Raw genomic sequence first — 22,305 nt, forward strand, 5'->3', positions numbered from 1 at the left:
CCCTTCATAAAAGTTATGTACTCCACAGGTGACTTGTGCAGCCACTGAGAGTGGACTCTTACATAAAAGGTAGTTGTCTTCCTTATCTGGTACAAATCTTAGATACGCACATTGAGTAAACATGTCAGCAAGAGTGAATGTGTAAATAAAGTGTAATGATTATATTTTTTAGTCAGAAAGTAGGCACAATTAAATAGCATACTTAAAAACAATCAAAATAGGGTATTTAAAAGACATATAGAGTGCCTCTTACTAATGCTGAGATTATGTCAATGTGGTTAATCAATGAAGATTGGCAAGAGCTTGTCAATCTACTTGGGAGAAATTAATAACAAATATCCCAAAAGCAAACATATACAGTTTATAAAATGAACTCTATGTGTTATAAAGAGAACACCAATTCTAGAGGCACCAACATTCTATATTGATGCAAAGAAGATGGGAATGGCAGGATGTAAGTCAGATAAAATAACCAAGGTGATCAAAAGTCCATATACCTCAGTTCAAGAATCAGAATTGTATGCAATCTGTATGTGCTGTTAGATTTTCCTGAATCTCTTAATATAATTACTGACTGTCAATATACAGAAGGAGTAGTTTTGCATATAAACTGCTGAATTTACTTCTGATAAACTCAGAATTGACTTTATTATTTATGGAATTGCAACAGGTCATCAGAAGTAGATGGTATTGGTCTTGTTGGGCAGTAGTGCATGCCTTTAATCCCAGCATTTAGGAGGCAGAGGCAGGTGGATCTCTGTGAGTTCAAGGCCAGCCTGGTCTACAAAGAGTCCAGGACAGCCAGGGCTCTGTTATACAGAGAAACCCTGTCTCAAAAAACCAAAAACCAAACAAACAAACAGAAGTAGATGGTCTCACACAAGTTTACCAGGTCCACTGGTACAAAGGAAATAAGGAAATTGACCAATTGCTAATAGAAAATGTGTTAGAAACCTCAAAATTTCATGATATTAACATCATATTAACAATAAAGGTTTAAAGAAAAAATTCCCTATCACCTGGCAACAAGCCAAAGAAATAATTAAAAATTGTCCTACATGTTTTCTGTAAATCAAACTCCATTGCTTGCTGGAAGTAATACCAAAAGGAATGAAATCTGGCAGACGATGTGTTTCATTTTGCAAAATTTGGAAAACAAAGGTATGCACATCATTCCATTGACACATACTCAGGGTTTCAATGGGTAACTGCTTTAAGTTCTGAAAAGGCTGATTGTATGATTACACACTTATTGGAAATAATGTCAATTACGGGGACATCTACATAAACTAATACTGACAATGCTCCTGCATATGTATCCAATAAGATGCAGACATTTTTGGCATATTATAGTATAAAACACATTACTGGCATACCCCATAATCCTACAGGACAAACAGTTGTAGAAAGAGCTAATTATACCTTAAAAGAGATGCTTATTAAACAAAAGAAGGGTAAAGACCTCCAGGGACAGATTAAATAATGCTTTTTGACTTTAAATTTCCTTAATGTTGGTGAAAAAGGGACAACAGCAGCTGCGAGACACTGGGCTATAGAGGAGACTGAGGAACTAGGACAATCAATGCACTATAAGGATGTGCTGACCATGGGCTGGAAGCCTTATGCAGTTTTGAGATGGGGACACGGTTGTGCTTATGTATCTACAGGGAGTGAAAAAATATGGTTACCAACCAAACTTATAAAGATGAGATCTGACCAGGGAAGACTTCCTACTATCTGAAACATGAATGTCTTCACATAGCACGAGAATCTTATGGCTACCTGGCCCTCATGAGGAGGATCCGTTCTTTATCTACATGATCAAAGCACTATAGGTAATATCCGGAAAGAAATCCAAAAGTCAATCTGAACGTGGAATGGTTCTTGCCTCCATGACGCTCTACCTGAGCCTACTTTTCGTGCCGTTTGAAGGCAGGGGGATGCCAAAAGGATGCACTGTACCTCTCCTTCTAGTATCTGAGTGGCTACATCTTTGCCCGTCTTGGCAGGAATGAAGAGGGGTGTTGGTGGTCGGTCCAGAAATGCATCTGTCTGGCATTCCATGTCGACTTCAATTATGCGGTCAGCAATTTCTTCAAGGTATAATTCTAGAAGGAACATTATGTACAAGTGGGCTTATAATTATGGTCTATTTTAGGCATAAACATGTATTTGAAACGTACAGAATTAAGTTACCAGGCATGGTGGCACATGCCTGAATCCCAGTTCTTAGGAGGGTAAGGCAGGAGGATCTCACATCTACGGCCAATTCAGGGTCAACAGTGAGCATGAGTTCAACTCAAAAATTAAAATAATAAAATAACCCTGAAACTAAAACATTATCAAACTAATGGACTAGAAAATAAACCTTCGAATGAAAGTGCTCAAATATGGGGCTCAATTTACACACTGAGCTAAGAGTCATACATGTTAAAGTTGATAGTCAGCTAAGAACATTTACTCAATGGTTAAAACCCACTGAACTTTTCCTTGCAAAGTGGAACTACAGGAGAGTGTGAGAGCATAGGTGCGACTGAGATGCAAAGTTGACAGCACCTATAAGAGGCTGCGACAGTGAGTGTGATGGGTGCCTGGGGGTGTTAAGAATCATGCAGCAAACCACCTTGCTCTTTGGTACTCTCTATGCATACCTAGAAACATGCTTGCAACCACATTAGTAACTTGATGAGGCAGGGCAGTGTGGCACCATGTGAGGAACTTGAACCCTAGTGTCAAACACTGAACACTGGAGCCAGCAGAGATAGAGCTCTCTGCCCTCAGTCTCCTCATGTGTAAAAAGGATCAAAGTTACTTGTCACATAGAATTGTTTTAACACAAGAGTAACAGGTAAAGGGCCAGAGGCAACAGTAAATAAAAAGGAATTCAGATGGAATGATGAAGTGCTGCTTCAGATCCACAGCCAAGGCACACACACGTGTACACACACACACACACGCACACACACACACGCACACACACACACACGCACACACACACGCACAATCAGCAAAACCTGTTTTGAGCTTGTTGGCCACACTCACAGCTTTTTGACACACCTGAGAGCAACACTAGGCCTTAGCCACTAGAATCACAAGGATGGCTGGTCACTGACATTCACTCACTCTAGGTTTGCCTTAAGATCAGGGTGTGTGTGGGGGGAGGGGGTAGGAGCAGTGTAGTTTATTCTTTTTGCTTTTATTTCAGAAATAATCTTGGTGAATCTGCTCATGGCCTTCACTGGATAGAAGAAGAATTCCAAGTTACATCAGTCTAAAAAAACAAAAACAAAACCAAAAGACAAGTGTTGTCAGATTACCAAGGTTCTGTCAACAGAAAATGGCTTGGTCCTGAAACCCTGACTGGGGCAGTGAGGGATGAAGAAAGGACTGACACACGTACAGAAAGGCTGGGGTCAGGTGGGCTATGCCCGCTCTGCTGGAGTGGCACCTACAATCACAGCAACCAGGAACACAGCACATTTGTTATGTACAGCATAGGGTGGGGTGCGAAGTGGTGAGCTAGTCTCTGTAGCAAGTGGTCTCAGCCATAAACACCTGCGAGGAGAAAGCCGCAGCTGCTAGTTCTTGCACATACTGGTCAATCCCTTGTAAGCACACTGTTAGCACTCACACTCAGAGCAGAAGTTTTGCCAGTTTCCCGTGGGTCTTAAGTATTAGTCCTTGAGGGGGCCGTGCCCGTATCAACAATACACACTTACTGAGAACTGCATCTGCTGTCTGCACATTCACTCAGGGCTCCTCTAGTTACTCACTCACTCAATGCTTCCTGTGTTTAAACATTCAGTCAGGGCCTCCTCGGCTCCCTATCTACCGCTGAGTAGAGTGAGACAAGCAGCAAACCCTGGAACCTGCTTTAGAAGCACCTGTGTGCAAAGTCATGGCGAGCAGAGGAGTGAGGCCAGTGACTAAATATGGGTGGGTTCACTCTCTCTGAAAGACAAATAAAACTTCCAAACAGAGCGGCAATGCCCTCTCAGTCTTGATGAAAAGAAAAGGAGTCATATGTTGGGCTGTGAGTAATAATCCTCCTTTGAAACTGGCTAATTTTATGTCAACTTGACACACGTTGGAGTCATTTGAGAGGGGGGAACCTCAATTAAGAAAATGTCTCTGGCCGGGCGTGGTGGCACACACCTTTAATCCCAGCACTCGGGAGGCAGAGGCAGGTGGATCCATGTGGGTTTGAGGCCAGTTTGGTCTACAAAGTGAATCCAGGACAGCCAAGCCTACACAGAGAAACCCTGCCTTGAAAAAAAAAATCTTTGTAAGATGGGCCTATAGGCAAGCCTGTAGAACATTTTCTTATTTAGTGACTGATGGGGAGGGCCCAGCCCATGGTGGGTGGTGCTATGCCTGGGCTGGTGGTCCTTGGTTCTATAAGAAAACAGGCTGAGCAAGCCATGGGGAGCAAGGTAGTAAGCAGCACCCTCCATGGACTCTGCATCAGCTCCTGCCTCCAGGTTCCTGTCCTGTTTGAGTTCCTGTCCTTACATCCTTCAGTGATGAACTTCAGTGGAAGTGTGAGCCAAATTAACCCTTTTCTCAACAAGTTGCTTTTGGTCACGGTGTTTTATCACAGCAACAGTTACCCTGATTAAGATGGGCATATAATCCATGGAAAAGAAGGGCTAAGAGAGACTTAGTTGTCAGGAAACTCTCTTATCAAATCTAAGTCCCCACTTCTAGCAATTCCTTTATGTATGTAATAATGTATGATCTATGTATTTGTTAACTAAACAGACCTACCTACCACGTAACTGGGGAGGGATTGACAAACACACCGATACATAAATAATATAAAGGAAACAAATATAAGTTCCGGTGGACTGACATGAACAGCCAGAGACATGATGTCAGCCTCATGGTCCCATACCTGTCTGCACATCCACGTGCTTTCTGCCCTCCACGGGCTCAGGTGTCCCTGGTCGGAGCTGTTCTTCGGCTCGTTTTCTGGCAAGCGCCCTCCTCCTGGCCTGCTGCTGCTTCTGAAGCTCTAGAGGGTCAGGCTGCCCAGGCTGAGAGGGACAGACAAGGCTCAGAAATATCAGACAGCGGTTCTCAAAGCAGGCAGGGACTGCCATAGACAAAGCCATCCCTGGCTAACACCTAAGCTTGTGTGAGCCAAGGCTCCTGATGATTGACGGTGTGACGATGGTGTGACGATGGTGTGACCAGAAGCGGGGATTTTGCTAGAATGTAGTCTGGTGATGCAAAGTTAACCGTGATCCCACACTGCAACACACGGGTTTAGAGTCTTAGCTAGTCATCTCGTTTTCCTCAGCACTTTTACTATCAGTTCCTCTGGTTCTTAGAACTGCTATCTTTGTTCTGTTACAGTCAACTTTTGTGGATAGTTAAGGAATTGAAAACCACCGGGAGTTTTAAAATCTGAATTCAATGGAATAGATTTCCCTCAAAATTGCTAGAAGTCCAGTTCAAAGAGGAAACATCCTGATTCCAAAGAAAGCTGCTTCTGGTACACAAAATAACTACATTAGAGGGCTGAAAACACTGCCTGTTTTAACTAATGACAATTATAAAAGGAAAAGGGAAACTGGATAGTATTTTGCATAAAAATTTTCAATATTTAAAATTTGAGATATAAACAAATTTTAAATCTTGTATGTGACTGCATATATTTGTATATGCACATGTTCATGCCTGTGAGTCTGGGGTTGGAGTATGTGAGCACATGTACGGAGGCCAGAGGACAGCCCTGGGTGTCATCCTCAGAAAGGCCACCACCACCTTTGAGACAGGGTTTCTCACTGGCCTGGAGGTCACCCATTAGGCTAGACCGGTGGGCGGCATCCCTGGGGATCCTCCTGTGTCCATCTTCACTGTGGGGATTCCAAGTGTGCCCCATTAGCCAAGCATTTTCAGGTGGGGGCTGGCACTCAAGCTCAGGTCCTCTGGCTTGCAAGGCAGACACTGTACTGACTGAGCATCTCCCAGCCCTCATGTTTTTACTTTTAATCAGCATAAAGTAACTGTGGGGATGTGCACATGTGGATGCAGGTGCTGGGGTTTGTAAAAGGATAGTGGACCCCTGGAGTTAGAGTCACAAGTGTTATAAGCCACCCCACATCAGTGCTAGGAACCAAGCTCAGGCCCTCTTAACTGCTGAGCCATGTCTCCATTTCCCTGACCCCACAACTCCGCCTTCACTGAACAGCACAAGTTGGTTGGATAGATACACAGGTTTGTTTTTTGTTATTTACCTCATGAAAAGATATGTTTTCAGCTTTTGCATGCTATGAGTGTTTATGCACAGGATCATATGTAGCTTCCATCTCTATTTGATACACATAAATGCAACTGTAAATTTAAGGGCATCTTTCTATGCACCCTTGTCAGGTTTCTCTTTTAGCTCTTATTGAATGTCTATTATTTACACGTCATGCACCAAAATCCCTCTCCTTCCCCCAGTAAAATAAAACAAACAGAAAAACAAAATATCTTGTCACAGAAGCTGTAGTGTATCACGCAGTGTAGCCTTTTGTCCACATATGTTTACTTTCAAATGTTCATTGCTACGAGTCATGGGTCTGGTTGGAGGCCTACACTATCGTTACAGGACCCTCACTGGGACTGCTCTCGGCTATCCCGTTGTTGCTGTGTGTCACGGAGATTCTTCATCTTTGAATCTGCAGGTCCGGCCCCTTCATGTGTTCCAGCAGGTTATACATGGGGTAGATGTTGGGGCGAGGCCCACTCAGAGCCCTGGATCAGGGCCTGCTCCCGTGTCATCATGGCAGGGTTGGCTCACCCGTAGGGGTGGGGGTGGCGTGTCCTCAGGGCAGGGCTGGCTTATTGTCAGCTTTTAAGTATTAGTGTTGTAATAGGTGTGCAGTAGGTACGTCACAACAGCTTCAAATTGTATTTCTCTAATGGTCAATGCTGCATCTTTTGACGTGTCTGTCACCAGGGTCTTTTCTCTAGCAAAGATCTCTGCTCACAACTTTTCACATTTCCTTGTCAGTTTGCATATTTTTTAGCCTTCAAGTTTTGAGAATTATATATTTTCAATATAAGACCTTTGCTAGACGTGCTGTTTGCCTGTTGGAGTGTGAGCTGTGATGTTTTGTAGCGTGTCCTTCCATTTCCTTACAAGGCTTTTCATCAGCCCAGCTCTGTTTCTATGCCTGCCAGCCTCCTGGGTAATACAGACTCTGCTCGGCCCATGATTACAGAAGGTTCACATTTAAATCCATGATCCATTTGCAAATTTTCCCTTGCAGTTTCCTTGAGACAAGGTCTATGTGGCTCAGGCTAGCCTCAACCTCATGCTCCTTCTGCCTCAGTCCCCCCAGCCCCTGTCCCCAAGTGGCCCTGCTTTGGTCCCTGTGATTACACAGGAATTTTAATATTGCTTTTCTATTTCTGTTAAGAATGACTTGGGATCTTGTTGAAAATTACATGGGGTCCTTGAGATCACCTGTGATGATCAGCATTTTTACATTACTTCTATGGCCGTCCATTACATTACTGATTACGGCAGTCCATGAGCACGGTGTGCCTTCCCATCTTCCACTGCTGACTTTTTTTCTTAACTGTAGACATCTTTCACTTCCTTGGCAATCTTCCTATGCTCTGAAGCTATTGTTAATGGAATTGTTTCCTGATTTCTTTCTCTGCAAGTCTGTAGTGCTTATGAGGGCTGGTGGCATCATTAGGGTCCCTGAAGTATCAGGCACAATGACTTGCTCCTTTCCCGTATGTGCTTTCTGTTTCTCTCTCTTGCTTCCTTGCTTTAGGTAAGACTGAGTGTTATACTGAGTAAGAATGGATATCCTTGCCTGGATCCTGTTTCTCCATTTACTTAATGTTGGCTATAGGCTTTTTTTGCATTTAGTCTTTGTTGTGTTTGTTATGGGCATGTTCCTTTTATTCCTAGTTTCGGGGATTTTGGCAGGAAGGGTGGCAGTGGCTGGGCTTTTACCAAAGGTGTCCTCTGTGCACACTGATCCTATGCGTTCTGTCCTCACACCTATTCATGTCCTTTTACAGTCACTCATTTGCACATGCTGGATCAACCTTGCTTCCTTGGGATGAAACCAACTTGGTCACAGGGTTCATCTTTTTCATGTGTCCCTGAATACAACTCAGGTGTGTGTTCCTCAGGGCAATGGGTTTGCAGTTCCCTTTCTTTGTTGTGTGCTCGTCTGGCTTTGGCAGCTGGGCAATCCTGGCTCTCTAGAGCAGGTCTGACAGTCTTTCCTTGTGCTCTGTGGGATACTCTGAGGAGCACTGGCTGGCTTTCTTCAGGGTCTGCAACACTTTGGCAGTGCCTCCACCTAGCCTTACCTTTCCTTTGGGGAAACTTTATTGTTGCTTCAATCTCATTACTTGCCATGGATCTGTTTTAATTACTCACTTCTTCATGACTTAACTTTGGTAGGTCATTAGTGTCCAGGAATTTATCCATTTTTTAGATTTTTCATTATTTTATTTTAATTATTTTTATGTATATGGGTATTTTGCCTGTAGTGCCCACTGTGTCATTCAAGAGTGTATTGTTCAGTCTTCAAGAAGTTGTTATTTCTATAAGGTTTGTTTTTTCTTTTATTCTACTATGATCTGATAAGGAATAAAAAATTATTTTGGCTTTGTATCTTTTTATGATTTAAAAATGTTTAATTTAATGAATGCATGAACATTAAAAAGAGAAATTCAAGACACAAAAGATCAGCTAGCACTGGAGTTAGGAGAGGCAAATCACAGCTTTAAGAATGCTTTCAAACTAGCTATATCATTGAAAAGCACACCTGTTCTCACTCATTAAGGCTTTCTTTGTGACCCAGAATGTGTCCATTTTAAAGAAAGTTCAAGGGGTTGCTGAGGGTGTGCACAGTCCATTTTGTTGGATGGAGTATTCTGTGGATGTTAGGTCCATTTGGTACAGTTTATTCCTGAAATTGGCTGATTTTTAGTTTGCATGACCTATCTAAAGATGAGAGTGGGGCATTGAGGTCACCATTATTGTAGTGGACCCATTGGGCCTTCTATGCCCTTTAGTGTTTGTTTTACGAAACATTTGGCACATACGTATTTATAACTGTTGCATCTTGGTGGATTGTTCACTTTAAAAAATATATTTATTATGAGTGCTGTCTTCACACACAACAGAAGAAAAAAATCAGATCTCATTACAGATGATTGTGAGGCACCATGTGGTTGCTGGGAATTGACTCAGGACCTCTGGAAGAGCAGTCAATGTTCCTAACCACTGAGCTATCTCTTCAGCCCCAATTGTTTGCTTTTCTAATGCACAGTGGCCTTCTTCTTCTAATTGACTTAGTTTTAAGTCTGCTTTATCATGTACCAGAAAAGCTATTTGTGCCAGCTTATTTTGCCTTCCACTTCAACTGATTTTGTTCTGGCCTATGACAAGTGAGCTGTTTTTTGGAAGTAACAGATAGTCGAAACTATTTTTTAAAAAATTCAATCAGCCAGTCTGTAGCTCTTTATTGGTGAGTAGAATCGATTTACATACCAGGTTATTGAGGGATGTTTACTAATTCTTGTGACTTTACTGGCTGTTTTGCTGGTCTTAGGTTACCCATTAGTATTAGGGGTTTTCTTGTTTAATGTGTTGGACACAAGGATTCCGTCCTAACTCTCCTTTGTTAATCTACTTCTGCTGTGAGAGTTCTTTTTTCCTGTGTTCTGGTGATTGAGACTGTCTTCCTCCACCGAGTACAGTGTTCTCTAAGTACCTTCTCAGCAGCTGTCTTGCTCGCAGATTTCCTGATTTTATCATCCATCTTAGGAGGCAGATTTCCTGGAGACAGCAACCGTGGCTGGTAGTTCTTTCTTTCAGGGCTTGTAGCATCCATGTTTCCTGGCCTTGAGGGTTGTTGATGAGACCTGATATTCTGCTGATGTTTCTGCCTTTGTAGGCAAATTGTTTTCCTTTTAGAGTTTTTCATACTATTTCTTTGCTTTGTATTTTTGATATCGTTAGTAAAACTGTCCAGTTAAATTGTGTATCTGTCTCTCTCTCAGGTGGCTCCCAACCACCCATACACATCTGATGTCTCTGGTCTTCAATGGCATCTACATGCATGTACATACACAAATCTAAAAAATAGGAACCTTTATATAAATATAAGAATTAATGTTTGCATATTATATTTTCTTTTACCTTTAACAAAATTTTAAAAAAGATTTTATTCATTTATTTTATGACTGTTCTATTTGCATGTACACCTGTTTGCCAGAAGGGGGCATCAGATCATACTACAGATGGTTGTGAGCCACCATGTGGTTGTCGGAAATTGAACTCAGGACCTCTGGAAGAGCAGACAGTGCTCTTAACCTCTGAGCCATCTCTCCAGCCCTATACCTCTGATGTAATTAAAGGGATTTTCCTTACACACAGAATGTAGTTGGAAAATGTTTATAATCTCTGCCAATGTCTGACTTTTAACTGCTTCATTCAGACCATTATGTTTAACAAAATCATTGATAAGATCATATGATATCGTAGGCTGCCATCTTTGTTTTCTATTTGCCCATTGTTTTAAATTTCTCTACTTTTTTCCTTGCATTTCTATGGGCACAGTGAGTGCCTATTCACACACTCACAATTTCATGTTGACTTGGCATCTGTTTTTGTTTTTCAGAGCCAGAAGTCAGATCCAGGGCCTCATGCATGTTAGCCAAGTGCTCTATTACTGAGGCGCACTCCCCCTCTGGCATCCACTTGTAATATGTCTAACTTTCAGGGCTCAGGAACTTTTAGCTGTTTTCAATATTATATTGATACTGAACAGCTCGATCCAGTGACCATGGTAAAAAAAAAAAAAAAAGCAGAGCTGCACCTAGCTGGCTACTTCTTTTAGGTGGGAGATTCAAATGTGTACTCTGAATATAGAGTGATCATCTCTCAAAATTCCAGGAACAAATGCCTTGAGCCCAAATAAATGGCTTGGCATTGGGCAATTAAAGCTCCCCATGGGAAGCCTGCCTGCTAACAGTGATTTTTCAGTTAATGTACCATTTCTCTTCAGCTCCTTTCAAGACATTTTAGTGAGATTTTGAGGTGGCTCAGTGCACATTTGATTTCTTATTTTCACAGGATAGATTTTGACACAGCTTGGTGTGCATTTGATTCCTCACTGGGTTTACTTAACAGTGTCCTGAATCTCGTGAATCTGAAATGTGCTGACAAGTCTGGGATTTTCAAACATTTATTTAAGTACATTCTGCTCCACATGTGTGTTTTCTTCTGAGTAGAACCATTTTTGATGCACCACTGTCTGTCTGGTGCATTTTTTTATTCTGGTTATTTTAGTTCATTTTTTATATTCCCCTTTCGCTACTGAGGTTCTTTTTTTTTTTATTCATTTGCATAAAGTACTCATAATTTTTTAATTCTGGCTAAAATATTTTTGACTGCTTTAAAGTCTTACAATTCCTACGTCTGAGGTGTCATGTACTGTCATCTTGATTGCTTTATCTCCTAAGAGACTGGCCTCTTGGTTTTTATTGCTAGGGATTTGAGCTTTCTGCTGTGAGGCTTCAGATGCTCCTCACCTTCTCAGTGGGCGCCATCCCTGCTGCAGTAGGTGCATGTTTGAGTGGATGGAGCCTAACTCTCTGTGAGGCTCTACTGACAGTGGTGGTGGGCGGTGTAGTTCTGCTGAGGCAGGGGGCAGGTGCTGCAAGCTCCTGAAGCACTGACTTTACCACATTGTTTTTCGTTGTTGCTATGAGAAAACTTAGCTCCCACTGGTTTTGTTACCAGCACTCAGCCTGTGTCCTCACTACTTAGCTCACTGTGGCTGGGTGAGGGTGGGCAGTGGGAGAGCAGGGGGTATGAGGATGGATTTGCACTCTCTTGCTGTGTATGTGAGATCTGCATCCTTGTCTTGCTCCATGTGGGGTGGGAGTGCTGTCTCCTAAGCCTAGTCTCACTGGCACTGGGGGGGGGGTGGGGGGGGGGGGGGGGGGGGGGGGGGGGGAGCGGGGAGGGGCAGGGCAGCGTTAGCTTTAGTGTCTGGCTGAAGTATGGGTCATAAGGCTGCCCTTTCTCCTTGGGGTTGTGTCTCAGGCTGGTATGGGCTTCTCCAGCATCCTGAGCCTGCTGTGGGACAGACAGAAAGGAGACACGGGGACACACAGCTGTGCTGCTTTTCAATTGAGTCCCACAGTCCCTGGCCACCCTGCAGCCTTCCATCCTTGAATCTTTCAGGGTTTCTGAGAACATCTTAGGGGATTTTTAGTCCTAAGGAGGAAAAGGAAGTTTCAGGGAGGATTTTTTAATAGTAAGATGCTGATTACTTGACTAAAGACGTTTTTAAAAAGGATTCTTTACTTTTCTACTTTTGTTCTAGGTATACTGTGCTCACTATACCGCAAAAGCGATGCACTGTGTCGAGGTCCCATATGTGGGCTTTTCCAGAGCTGGCTGCACCAAAACTGTCTAGAGAAGCTTGTTAACCAAACAAAACAAAAGAATAGTTCTAGCCAGGTGGTAGTGTGCACACCTTTAATTCCATCACTTGGGAGGCAGGCGGATCTCTGAGTTTAAGGCCAGCTTGGTCTATACAGCCAGGGATACACAGAGAAACCGAATCAAACCAAACCAAACTAAGCCAAACTAACCAACCAAACAACCTACCTCAAAGCTTATGCTCCCAAGGCCCCCAAAACAAAAACAAACAAACAAAAACAATGCACAATCCTGAGTTTTTGACTGAGTAAAGAAAAGATACATAATTCAGAGCTTTAGATTAAATGGTCTCAGTAGTAGATAGAGAATGAGACAATATAAACAAAACTCAATGTGTCAGACGCCAGGCAGAGTGGCCTCACACTAGTGATGTCTATAAATTGCTTAAATTGATCTGCAACAATTTAATACAAAAATCCAAAGCCAAAGATTTGAAACTTTTCGATGGTCCACTAGAATCTGTTAAATAGAAAAAAATTAGGGCCTATTTATTAATTATTCATATTGTAGAAAATATGTATAATGTGAAAGTTACCACTTTTCTTTTCTCCTGCTGGGGAATATATTGGCTGGTGAAAGGATTCATCCTTTAGATCGGAGTAAAGAAAGCAGGGTTATTTAGTACACTGCAAAGAGAACAGCAGGCAAGGCAAAAACAACAAGCTGCTGCCACATCCATCATCCTTAAGTACACAGCTCCACGGCAGAGCACATCCACACCACTGTGACTGGACCACTGCTCCCCCTCAGACTGTTCACTGCCTCAACTGAAACTCTGGGCCCATCACGCAATAACTCCTTTCCCTTCTAGCTCCTGAAAGTACCACTGGACCCACATACACATGTACCCGCACACATATACATACATATCTAATGCATGCACACATATGCACATATATACAAACATACTTGGGGGAATGTAATGAGGGCCTTGTGCATGCCAGGCAACTGCTCCATCACGGCCTATACTTCCAGCCTCTATGCCTTTAAAGTTTCATTCTTCAAGTAATTTATTTCATTTTATAAATGTTTTAGGTGACAGATTAAAATCTGACACACACACACACACACACACACACACACACACACCTGATCTTCACCACAAATTACATGAAGGCTGTTAGACAACTGTCCTGGTTAGTACTTACTGCCAACTTGACACCAAGCCAGAGCCATCTGGGGAGAGGGAAGCTGGACTGAGGACTACCCAGTTGGATTAGCCTGTGCCCTTGTCTGCAGTAGACTGACGTGAGGGCTCGGCTCACGGTGGGAGGCACCATACCTAGGCTGTGTAGGAGGGCTGACTGAGCACGTCAGATGGATGGCAGCATCTCTCCATTGTTTCTGCTTCAGTTCCTGTTGAGCTCCTGCCCTGACTTCTCTCAGTGACGAAGTGTAAGCCAAACAAGCCTTTCCCTTTTCTAGCTGCGATGTGCATAGTGCTGTTGCAGCTTTATAATTACCCCAGGACAAGGACTCAGCCTGCTTACCACTTGTCCTGTGGGCAGTGCATAGGTGTTGCCTCGGATCACCCTTCTGTCGTACATTATGTTTCCATAATTCAAAGGCTCTTCAGCTCTGTAAAACAGAAAATCCTAAGTGAATGTTACAGTATTTATATCATTAAGTCAACCCATTTCAATAGAATTTGGATTAAAAATATGTTACAGGGGCAAGTGAGATGGCATGGTGCTTAGGAGCAGTTGCTCTCCCAGAAGACCCAGGCTGGTCCCCAGCATATGGCCCCTGACAACCATCCGTAAGTCCAGTTCCATGGAACCTGTGTCTCTTGCATCATGTACACATACACATTGAAATAAAATATCTAAAAATGTACACAAGAAATTGTGGCGCAGGCCATAAAATACGGAGACAGAGCTACCATTGATGTAATAGTTACTATATGGCAGGACCTTACGATTTTTTCCCTTGTTGGTTTTTTGAGACAGGGTTTCTCTACAGAGCCCTGGCTGTGCTGGAACTCACTCAGTAGACCAGGCTGGCCTCCAGCTCAGAGAGCCACCTGTTTCTGCCTTCCAAGTGCTGAGATTAACGGTGTAAGCCAACACCACTTGACTACAAATCGTGTCACTCACAATGATTTCATGTTGGGAACTATTACTCCTTTGAGCAGAAGAGAAATAGAAAGGACCTGCTCAGACGCCCCTTGCTGTTAAGATGCAGAGCTGGGTTTATGCTGTAAATACTTAAGACTGTACAGCAATGTGGATAGAGTGCAGTGAACCGGAAGCTGTAGCCCCATTCAGGGATTAGAAATATACATTTAGTAAAAGAACCACGTTTTAAAAAGAAAGTCAAACTTTGAACTTTTCTTTCAGCCCAAAGGAACTATTGAAAATAATGAGTTTTTTGTTTTGTTTGTTGTTGTTGTTTTTCTTTTTGTTTTAGTTTTTTGAGTCAGGGTTTCTCTGTATGTAGCTCTGGCTGTCCCGGAATCATTCTTTAGCCCAGGCTGACCTTGAAGTCACAGAGATCCACTTGCCTCTGCCTCAAAATGGTAACAAATCTTAATCGTCAGGAATCATAAGGTTGGCAAAGAGCACAAACCCACAGCTGATCCTCTGGAGTCACTCAGCACCGGTCTGTGTACAGCTGTGCGGCCCACCTCACCCACACCCACGACATGCCGTCACAAGTGCCTGGGTGGGGCTGGGCTGCTGACACATCCCCAAGCCTCTCCTGAACAGGAACATACAGGCATGTTTTTCTGTCCATGCTACTCGGTCTCAGCTTGTGCTCTGCATGGGAACACACTCCTTTCTAGTCTTCTGGCTGTTTCCCAGCTACTTGTCTGTACTTCCTAAAGGCTCAGCTTTCTCTTGTCCATAGATCTGTGACCCTTTAAAACAGTTCCTCTTGTGGTGGTAACCCCAACCACAAAATTATTTAATGGCTACTTCCTAACTGTAATCCTGCTATTGTTATGGTGTATATATCTGACATGTGACCCCTCTGTGAGGGTCGTGACCCACAAGTTGAGAACCCTTGTCTTAGCTGATCTCATCTATGTGCAAAGCTTCAATTACAATCTACAGACCAATTTTATTTTTTAGCTTAGTACTTTCAACGCCAGGAATACCCAGCTGCCAAAGATGATTTCACAATTGAACTATCCTCTCATTCTGACTTCAAGTTGATTAAATGGGTCCAATAAATACAGCTGTGACTTATCTAAGATCGCTGGGAGTCACCTGTGACTGCTCGCCCCCTCCCATCCTATAGCTAGCAAGAAGCACCGACTGCATACCCCAGCCTTCCCGAGACCCACGCAGTGCATGCTGCCATCACCATCTTTTACCTGGACTGTCAGAGAAATATCCAAGTAGTACTGACTTGGTTAATGCCTCCTACTGTAATAAAAATAATAAGGGAAAATACTGGGTTGACACTATCAAACAATACAATCCCTGACAGCAAATGTTGATAAGGGGGTAATATGTATGCTTAAATATTCTTGGAGGACAGGTATATTGCATTTGCTCACATTAAAAATGTATATGGCTTAATAATTACACTCCTGAGAACCTTCCTAATAGAAGCAAAGGGGCCAGAAAACACAGTTGTTTGCCAAACCTCACTCTCTGTAGCAGAAGCTGAGCATCAGTGGTGCCAGGTTCTCACGATGGTCACAGCCATACTCTACATGAGCACGATGCTATGGACATCGACTGAGCACTCCAGTTATTAAGAGGGCAGAAGAGGTTTGGACCTGTGTATGTTACTGTTGCTATGAAATAAACTGTGATGGTTATCTTGTCGACTTGACTGGCTTGGAGATCAGTGATGTCTGTGAGGGTGTTGCAGAGCTCTCTGACTCCATCAAGAATTTATAGGCCACAGGTGAATTCAAATTTGAACAGACTATGGAGAGGTGCAATCATAAAAAGCTGGCTTTAACTGGATGGAATGAAGTTACTAGAAGTCCGACGCTGAAGGGTATGTCTTGGCTCTCGCTCTTTCCTGTTATTTTCTCCTCTGCTTTCTGTTTCCTCACACACTTTCCACCATGATGCTCTGCCGCACCCCCAGAAACATACAGCCAAATGACCACGCAAGACCTCTGAACTGTAAACTAAGATAAATCTTGTCTCTCCTCTGCTAGTGTTCTTGGGCTCTCTGTTCGGTGATGGAGAGTACACACACACACACACACACACACACACACACACACACACACACAGAGCTGTTGTGGGTATCCATAAATAATAAGCTATGATTTTTAAAAGAATTACAGGAAAATGCATAAAAAACTGATAGCATGGTTTGCCTTATGGACAGGAGTGGGTCAACAGGCAGAAAGGGAGGGTTGAGGTATAAGTCATAAGAATGCCCTAGGCACGAATGGATTCTTTCAGATTCTCCTTATGAATATGTATGTGCCTGTAAAAATATGGAAATAGGAAGAAATATATTTAAAGCTTATTTAATAGGAGGACAAAGCTAACTGCAGAATAATATATACTACTTTAATTATATTTTGGAAAGAAATCTCTCCTATATATACGGTCATTTATATACAAAGAACACTAGACAATGGCTAAACAGTGAAGAAGAAAAGTGAGCAGGAGATAATTCACTGTTTTTAGTTCACTATTTTTATTTTCTGTTGTTTCTCTCTCTCTTTTTTTTTTTTCTTTTGGTTTTTCGAGACAAGGTTTCTCTGTGTAGCCCTGGCTGTCCTGGACTCACTTTTGCAGACCAGGCTGTCCTCGAACTTACAAAGATCTGCCTGCTTCTGCCTCCTGAGTGCTGGGATTAAAGGCTGCGCCACCATGCCTGGCTTTTCTGTTGTTTCTATAAAGATGTTTTACTCTATAAACCACCAACAAGGATAATTTTAAAGCTCTCCTGACCCCTGCTATCACCTTTCCTCTCCCTCTGTCTCCTCTGCTTCCAGCACCACTAGCACAGAAGGGAAATCTGACTGTAGCCCCTACCCTCACACAGCTTGCTCTTGCAGCTTTCCCATGTCTACTTGGGTCCCTTTCTTCCTTGGTCTTCTGTTTTCTAGCCACACTGGACTTTCAGAGTTTTCAAACAGACTTGATTTCTTTTTAAAAAATGGAAGTTTTGAACATGTGATGTCTTTTCTCTGAAAAACTTCTCTTTCCTATTCTCCAAACTCATCTGCTATTTCCTCAAGTCCCACCACACTTCCTTTGTGCCCCTGCAGGGATGGTGGCCTTCGTCTATGCCCTCCCAGAATGCTTTGCTTCTCTCTTGATATGAAGTACTTGTCTTTCTCAGTATTTGGTAGGCTCCTATGTGCACTGCCATCGTCTACAGCATGTGTGTCAACATGCTACAATCCAGCACTGCACAGACTGGCTTAAACAGAAGCTAATCGCTTCCAAGTACAGCTAACTGGCCCACAAGTGGCCTAGAAAAAGGAAGAGGAGTCATGGGACAGACTGTTAAATTGATCTTTGTATAGACTGTGGCTCGGGAAATGACAGCAATGTCACCTATGTCTTGGAGCTATAGTGAGGGCTACCATATCTGGCACCGTAGCAGTGTCTAATAAAAGGGAACAATTCCCATTGCACAGGTCTTTAAATCTGAACATGTTAAACCTTACAGGACGGATGGAGCTTCAATTCTTTGCCTGTCTTTTAAACTAAGAAAACTTATTGTCACTGGTATGAGAATGTAAAGATGAACTAAAAACAGTACAGAAGAAAAGGCCTAGTTTAGGGAAGGCAAAGAGAAGGGGTGAGGCAAGGCAGAAGGCAAGGATGAGGCCTTTGCTAGCCCTTGGTACCCCCAGCCAGTTGGCCTCTTGCAAAAGTACACCCTCTTTCCCTATCACCTCCAGAGGTGTGAGAGAGCACTGGATGACGAGACCTCGTATCATTCCGTCTGCTCTCAGAGAGGACGACACATGCCCTCTTGCTGCTTTCCTCTAGCTACTTGTCTCATACGATTAGACCTTAGTGGCTAATAAAACTGTAAACTCCTGTTATTTTGGTGTTGGTGTCTGGTGGTGGTGGTGGGGTGTGTGTGTGTGTGTGTGGGTGTGTGTGTGCATGTGTGTGCACTCTTCCCTTCTTTTGGTTTTGCTCCTGTGAAATAATTTCCTGTGTTTTCATGGGTGTAGTTAACGTCTTTGGGTTGGAGTTTTCCTTCTTGTACCTTTTGTTGGACTGGATTTGTGGAGAGATACTGAGGATGGCATCATTCCACAGTCTGGGGGCCCATACCGAATAGAAAGGGGAAGCAAGCTGAACACCAGCACCTGTCTTTCTCTGCTGTGTAACTGCAATGTGATGTCAACTCTCTGCTATGATAAACTGCATCCACTTGTACCGGAAGGTGAAATAAACTTCCTCTGTCAGGCTTGCTTCTGTTCGGCACTTCATCATAGCAGCCAGAGAGAAGTAACTAACGGAGCCCCACTCTACCCTCTGCTCCTGTCCTCACGCCATCTCTGACTCAGTCGTCCTGCCTCCTTTCACTTGTATTGGTTTCCCTGACATGGCCCCACCTGGAGAATTCAGGACAATCGCCTCCCTTTAACCTGGAAATTTAACTATACTGATGCGTGCATTTGACCATCCAAAGCCATGCATTCCTGGGTCCTGGGCACTCTGTGAGGACATCTCTAGGGAGCTGTCAATATTCTGTCGGCCACGAAAATGCTAAGCTTCATTTCATCAGAGTCAAATAGAAGGTACAGGGCAAGTTTTTCATTTCTCTGAATTAAAAACACTAGAAGGTTTACATGCTCTTTGCTAAAAGACTTGTAAAACAAGGGCGTCCTGCCTGGGCTGGGCACAAACCTACAGGTGACTTCAGCCATGTGTACATGCTTGTAATCACTTCACTAACAGCAAACACACAAGGTGTGCACGGCTGAGTGGCCTTCCCCGCAACACTTGGGATAGAAGTACTTCATATTTTCTCTCATGGTTCAGAATATTTGCACATAAATGACTTAAATGTAAACATGTTTCATATATGCCTTGCATACACAGCCCAGAGGTAATTATATACTATATTTTTACTGTATTCTAGTTACATAATGTGGCATCGTGGCATTCAAAGACCTTCAGGTTTGGGGACTTGAAGGAAAGCTCAAGGGTAAAAGCTCTTACTGCTCTTGCAGAGGACCAGAGTCTGGTTCCCAGCACCCATGGTAGGCAGCTCACGCCCCTCTGCAACTCCAGCTCTGGGGCTCTGATGCCCTCTTCTGGGCTCCACTGACACCTGTACCCTCATGCGCACACACACACACACACACACACACACACACACACACACACAGACACACACCACACACACACCACACACAGACACATATACCACACAAACACACATACACAAACACAGAGACACACAGACAGACACATTAAATAGTTTTGGGCTTCCAGATTAGGGGTGCTCAGTCTGCTAAAAACCCCTTATTTATGAATGAGAAAACCTGTGTTGAAATGCTTTCAGTTTTTACAATTTATTCTGCTACAAGAAGGCAGAAGCCTCCGAACTACACTGGGCTTGTATTAACCTTAAAACTTTCAGTTTCTCTGAGAGAGAAATGAAATATTCCCATTTCTGTGCTGGTGAAACTGGCTTCTCATACCTAAATATAAACTGGGATTCAGTCCAGTCATGCATCTAATGAAGATAACTTGTAATCTTGATTCCCTTTAAACGTACTGTTATCCAGTCTAGCTATGTGTTATCTGGGAAAGTTATTTACTATGGTCGACATAGAAGCTTTTGAACAAGACTGGACTAAAGACCTTGTAGAATAGAGTCAGATAGACCTAAAAATACTCACTCTTTGGACGTGGTCATATAGTCACTCACCAGCCACTTTAGGTAAGGACACCCCCAGTATATGTTTAGCGTAACCATTCTATGGTTAAGGGTCTCAATTATTCTTCTCTGTAAATAACTACTACATATCAGTGGTTTTGCATTGCTTTGATACATTGATTTAGTCAACACCTTATTTCAACATAAAAATCAACTAGTTATTTAATTAAAAAAAAAAAATAAAAGTTTAGCCATCCTACTGCGTCTGCGTCTGACTGAGCTAGGGTAACAGGCCCGTGTCACCACTCCAAGTTAGGCTGAGTGCTTCCTATGTTAGGCAGGGTTCTAGGTGAACAGAAGGTGCAGAGTTCCCAGCTACCACGAAGTCTGCACTCTTTTTTTTTGTTGTTTGTTTTTTCGAAACAGAGTTTCTCTGTGTAACCTTGGCTGTTCTGGACTCGATTTGTAGATCAGGCTGGGCTTGAATTCACAGAGATCTGCCTCCCCCTAGTGCTGGGATTACGGACGAGGCACCACGACCTTGGAAGGTTGCACTCTCTGCCCTGCTATTCTGAAACTTGAAGCTTACGGAAAGCTCTTTAAGAGAACCACAAACTCTGTGGTCTTTATTACGTATATAGGCCTGAATATTTGCAAATATTCACTAGGGCAACAGTATGTTTTGTGGTCCTGCATGGAAGGCTAACCTAATTCCACCCAGGCTGCTGTGAAAAGAACTTTCTGTGGCTAGCTGTCTCATTTGGTACATGCTATCTGCGTCTGCATGATGGAGAGATGGAACCACCCCAGAGTGCTGTTTGGTGGCGTCCATAACCATTCGTGTACATGTCAGGGCTTGGACCAGCTGTGCCTTTTAACTACAGTTGTGCTGTTTTAGGGCAGGAAGTTTTGACTCAGTGTAGACTAGGGAAAGCAGATGGGATGCAAAGTGGAAACCACACAGCAGCTACTTTGGTCACTCACGGCTGCAAAAGGCTGTCCCGGTAGCGGCGGCGCTGGCAAGGCACAGCCCGGGGCCTGCTGGTGTAGGTGTAGGTGCGGGAGGCCCGAGGGTTGTGGTCTGTCATCGCCGAAGCCATGTCAGGGGTCGAACCGCCACCCCTTCGGTGGAGGGGGACTCGGAAGCAGGTGGGGGTTAAGGAGTCGTGGGAGCCGGAGACGTGTAAGTAGTGCCAAGGGCAGGGATGCCGCGACGCGCGGGGACGCGGCTCTCGGGGAAGCGGGCGCGATGCGAGGAGGTCCGCGCAGCTGCTCGCAGCTACAGTAGGCTTTCTCCCTGGAGCGTAGAGCGAGTCTGGCGCGCCCGCACCGGTTGCCCAGCGACGCGAAGTTCCGTCTGGAGGCCGGAACTCCAGGCAGTTACGGCCCGCCGGGTTTCCGGAAGGGCCTGTAGGAGAGCACACTTCCGGCTCGTGACCCCGCCCACCTGCTGGTCCTCGGGCGCGCCTGCGCAGTGGCCGCTTCTCGGCCGGCAAGGCGGCCATGGCGGTGTTGGTGGTGGCCACTGGGGCCGAGGTAATGCCATCTGGTCCTGCTGCGGGACGACGCCTGGTAGGGCTGTTGTCAGCGCCATTCTCGCAGGCCCACGTGCTCCTGCTCTTTGAGGGGCGTCCTCGGTTGTTTCTTCTCAAGCCGCGCCGCCACGCTTCCCGCTAGCCGGGCGGTGACAAGCCCTTTGCAGTTGGACTCCCAGCTCTGTTACGCGCTGGGGGCAGGGGCGGGGCGGCCTGTCTCCTGTTTCCCAGCTCCTCCTCCGCTACCTGGCGTGAATTGCCGCGGGAAAAATAGAATCAGAGTTCACCTGAAAGTGGGAGTGAGGACTGAGAGGAGGGTACAGAGACGCGAGAAATAACGAATCAAGTCAGGAAATTTCTGATCAAGACTCTCTTTAATGCAGACGAGTAAGACTTTATAGGATCTATTCTGATCCCTCTCTCCCTAACTCCCAAGGCAAGAAGAACACAAAAGCTTGAATAGCTCCCTGTAGAACTTCCTAGTTCTCTGGGTAGTTCCCCTTAAGAACT

At 44.0% G+C, this 22,305-nt stretch overlaps 1 protein-coding gene across 2 annotated transcripts in view; it reads right to left on the reverse strand.

Annotated features, from left to right (window-relative positions):
- The window catches only part of Rsph3 (radial spoke head 3), a 48,522-nt gene extending 26,537 nt beyond the window's left edge, over positions 1-21,985 (reverse strand). For both annotated transcript variants that reach the window (XM_051164244.1, XM_051164243.1), the window contains exons 1-4: positions 21,245-21,985; positions 13,972-14,059; positions 4,895-5,036; positions 1,963-2,108 (exon numbers count right to left, since the gene is read on the reverse strand). In XM_051164244.1, the coding sequence (XP_051020201.1) occupies positions 1,963-2,108; positions 4,895-5,036; positions 13,972-14,059; positions 21,245-21,765 (897 nt within the window). In that variant the 5' untranslated portion in view covers positions 21,766-21,985. The remainder of the gene's footprint in view (positions 1-1,962; positions 2,109-4,894; positions 5,037-13,971; positions 14,060-21,244) is intronic.
- Positions 21,986-22,305: the final 320 nt, after the last annotated feature.

Source organism: Acomys russatus, chromosome 21, assembly GCF_903995435.1.
Source record: "Acomys russatus chromosome 21, mAcoRus1.1, whole genome shotgun sequence".
NCBI lineage: Eukaryota > Metazoa > Chordata > Mammalia > Rodentia > Muridae > Acomys > Acomys russatus.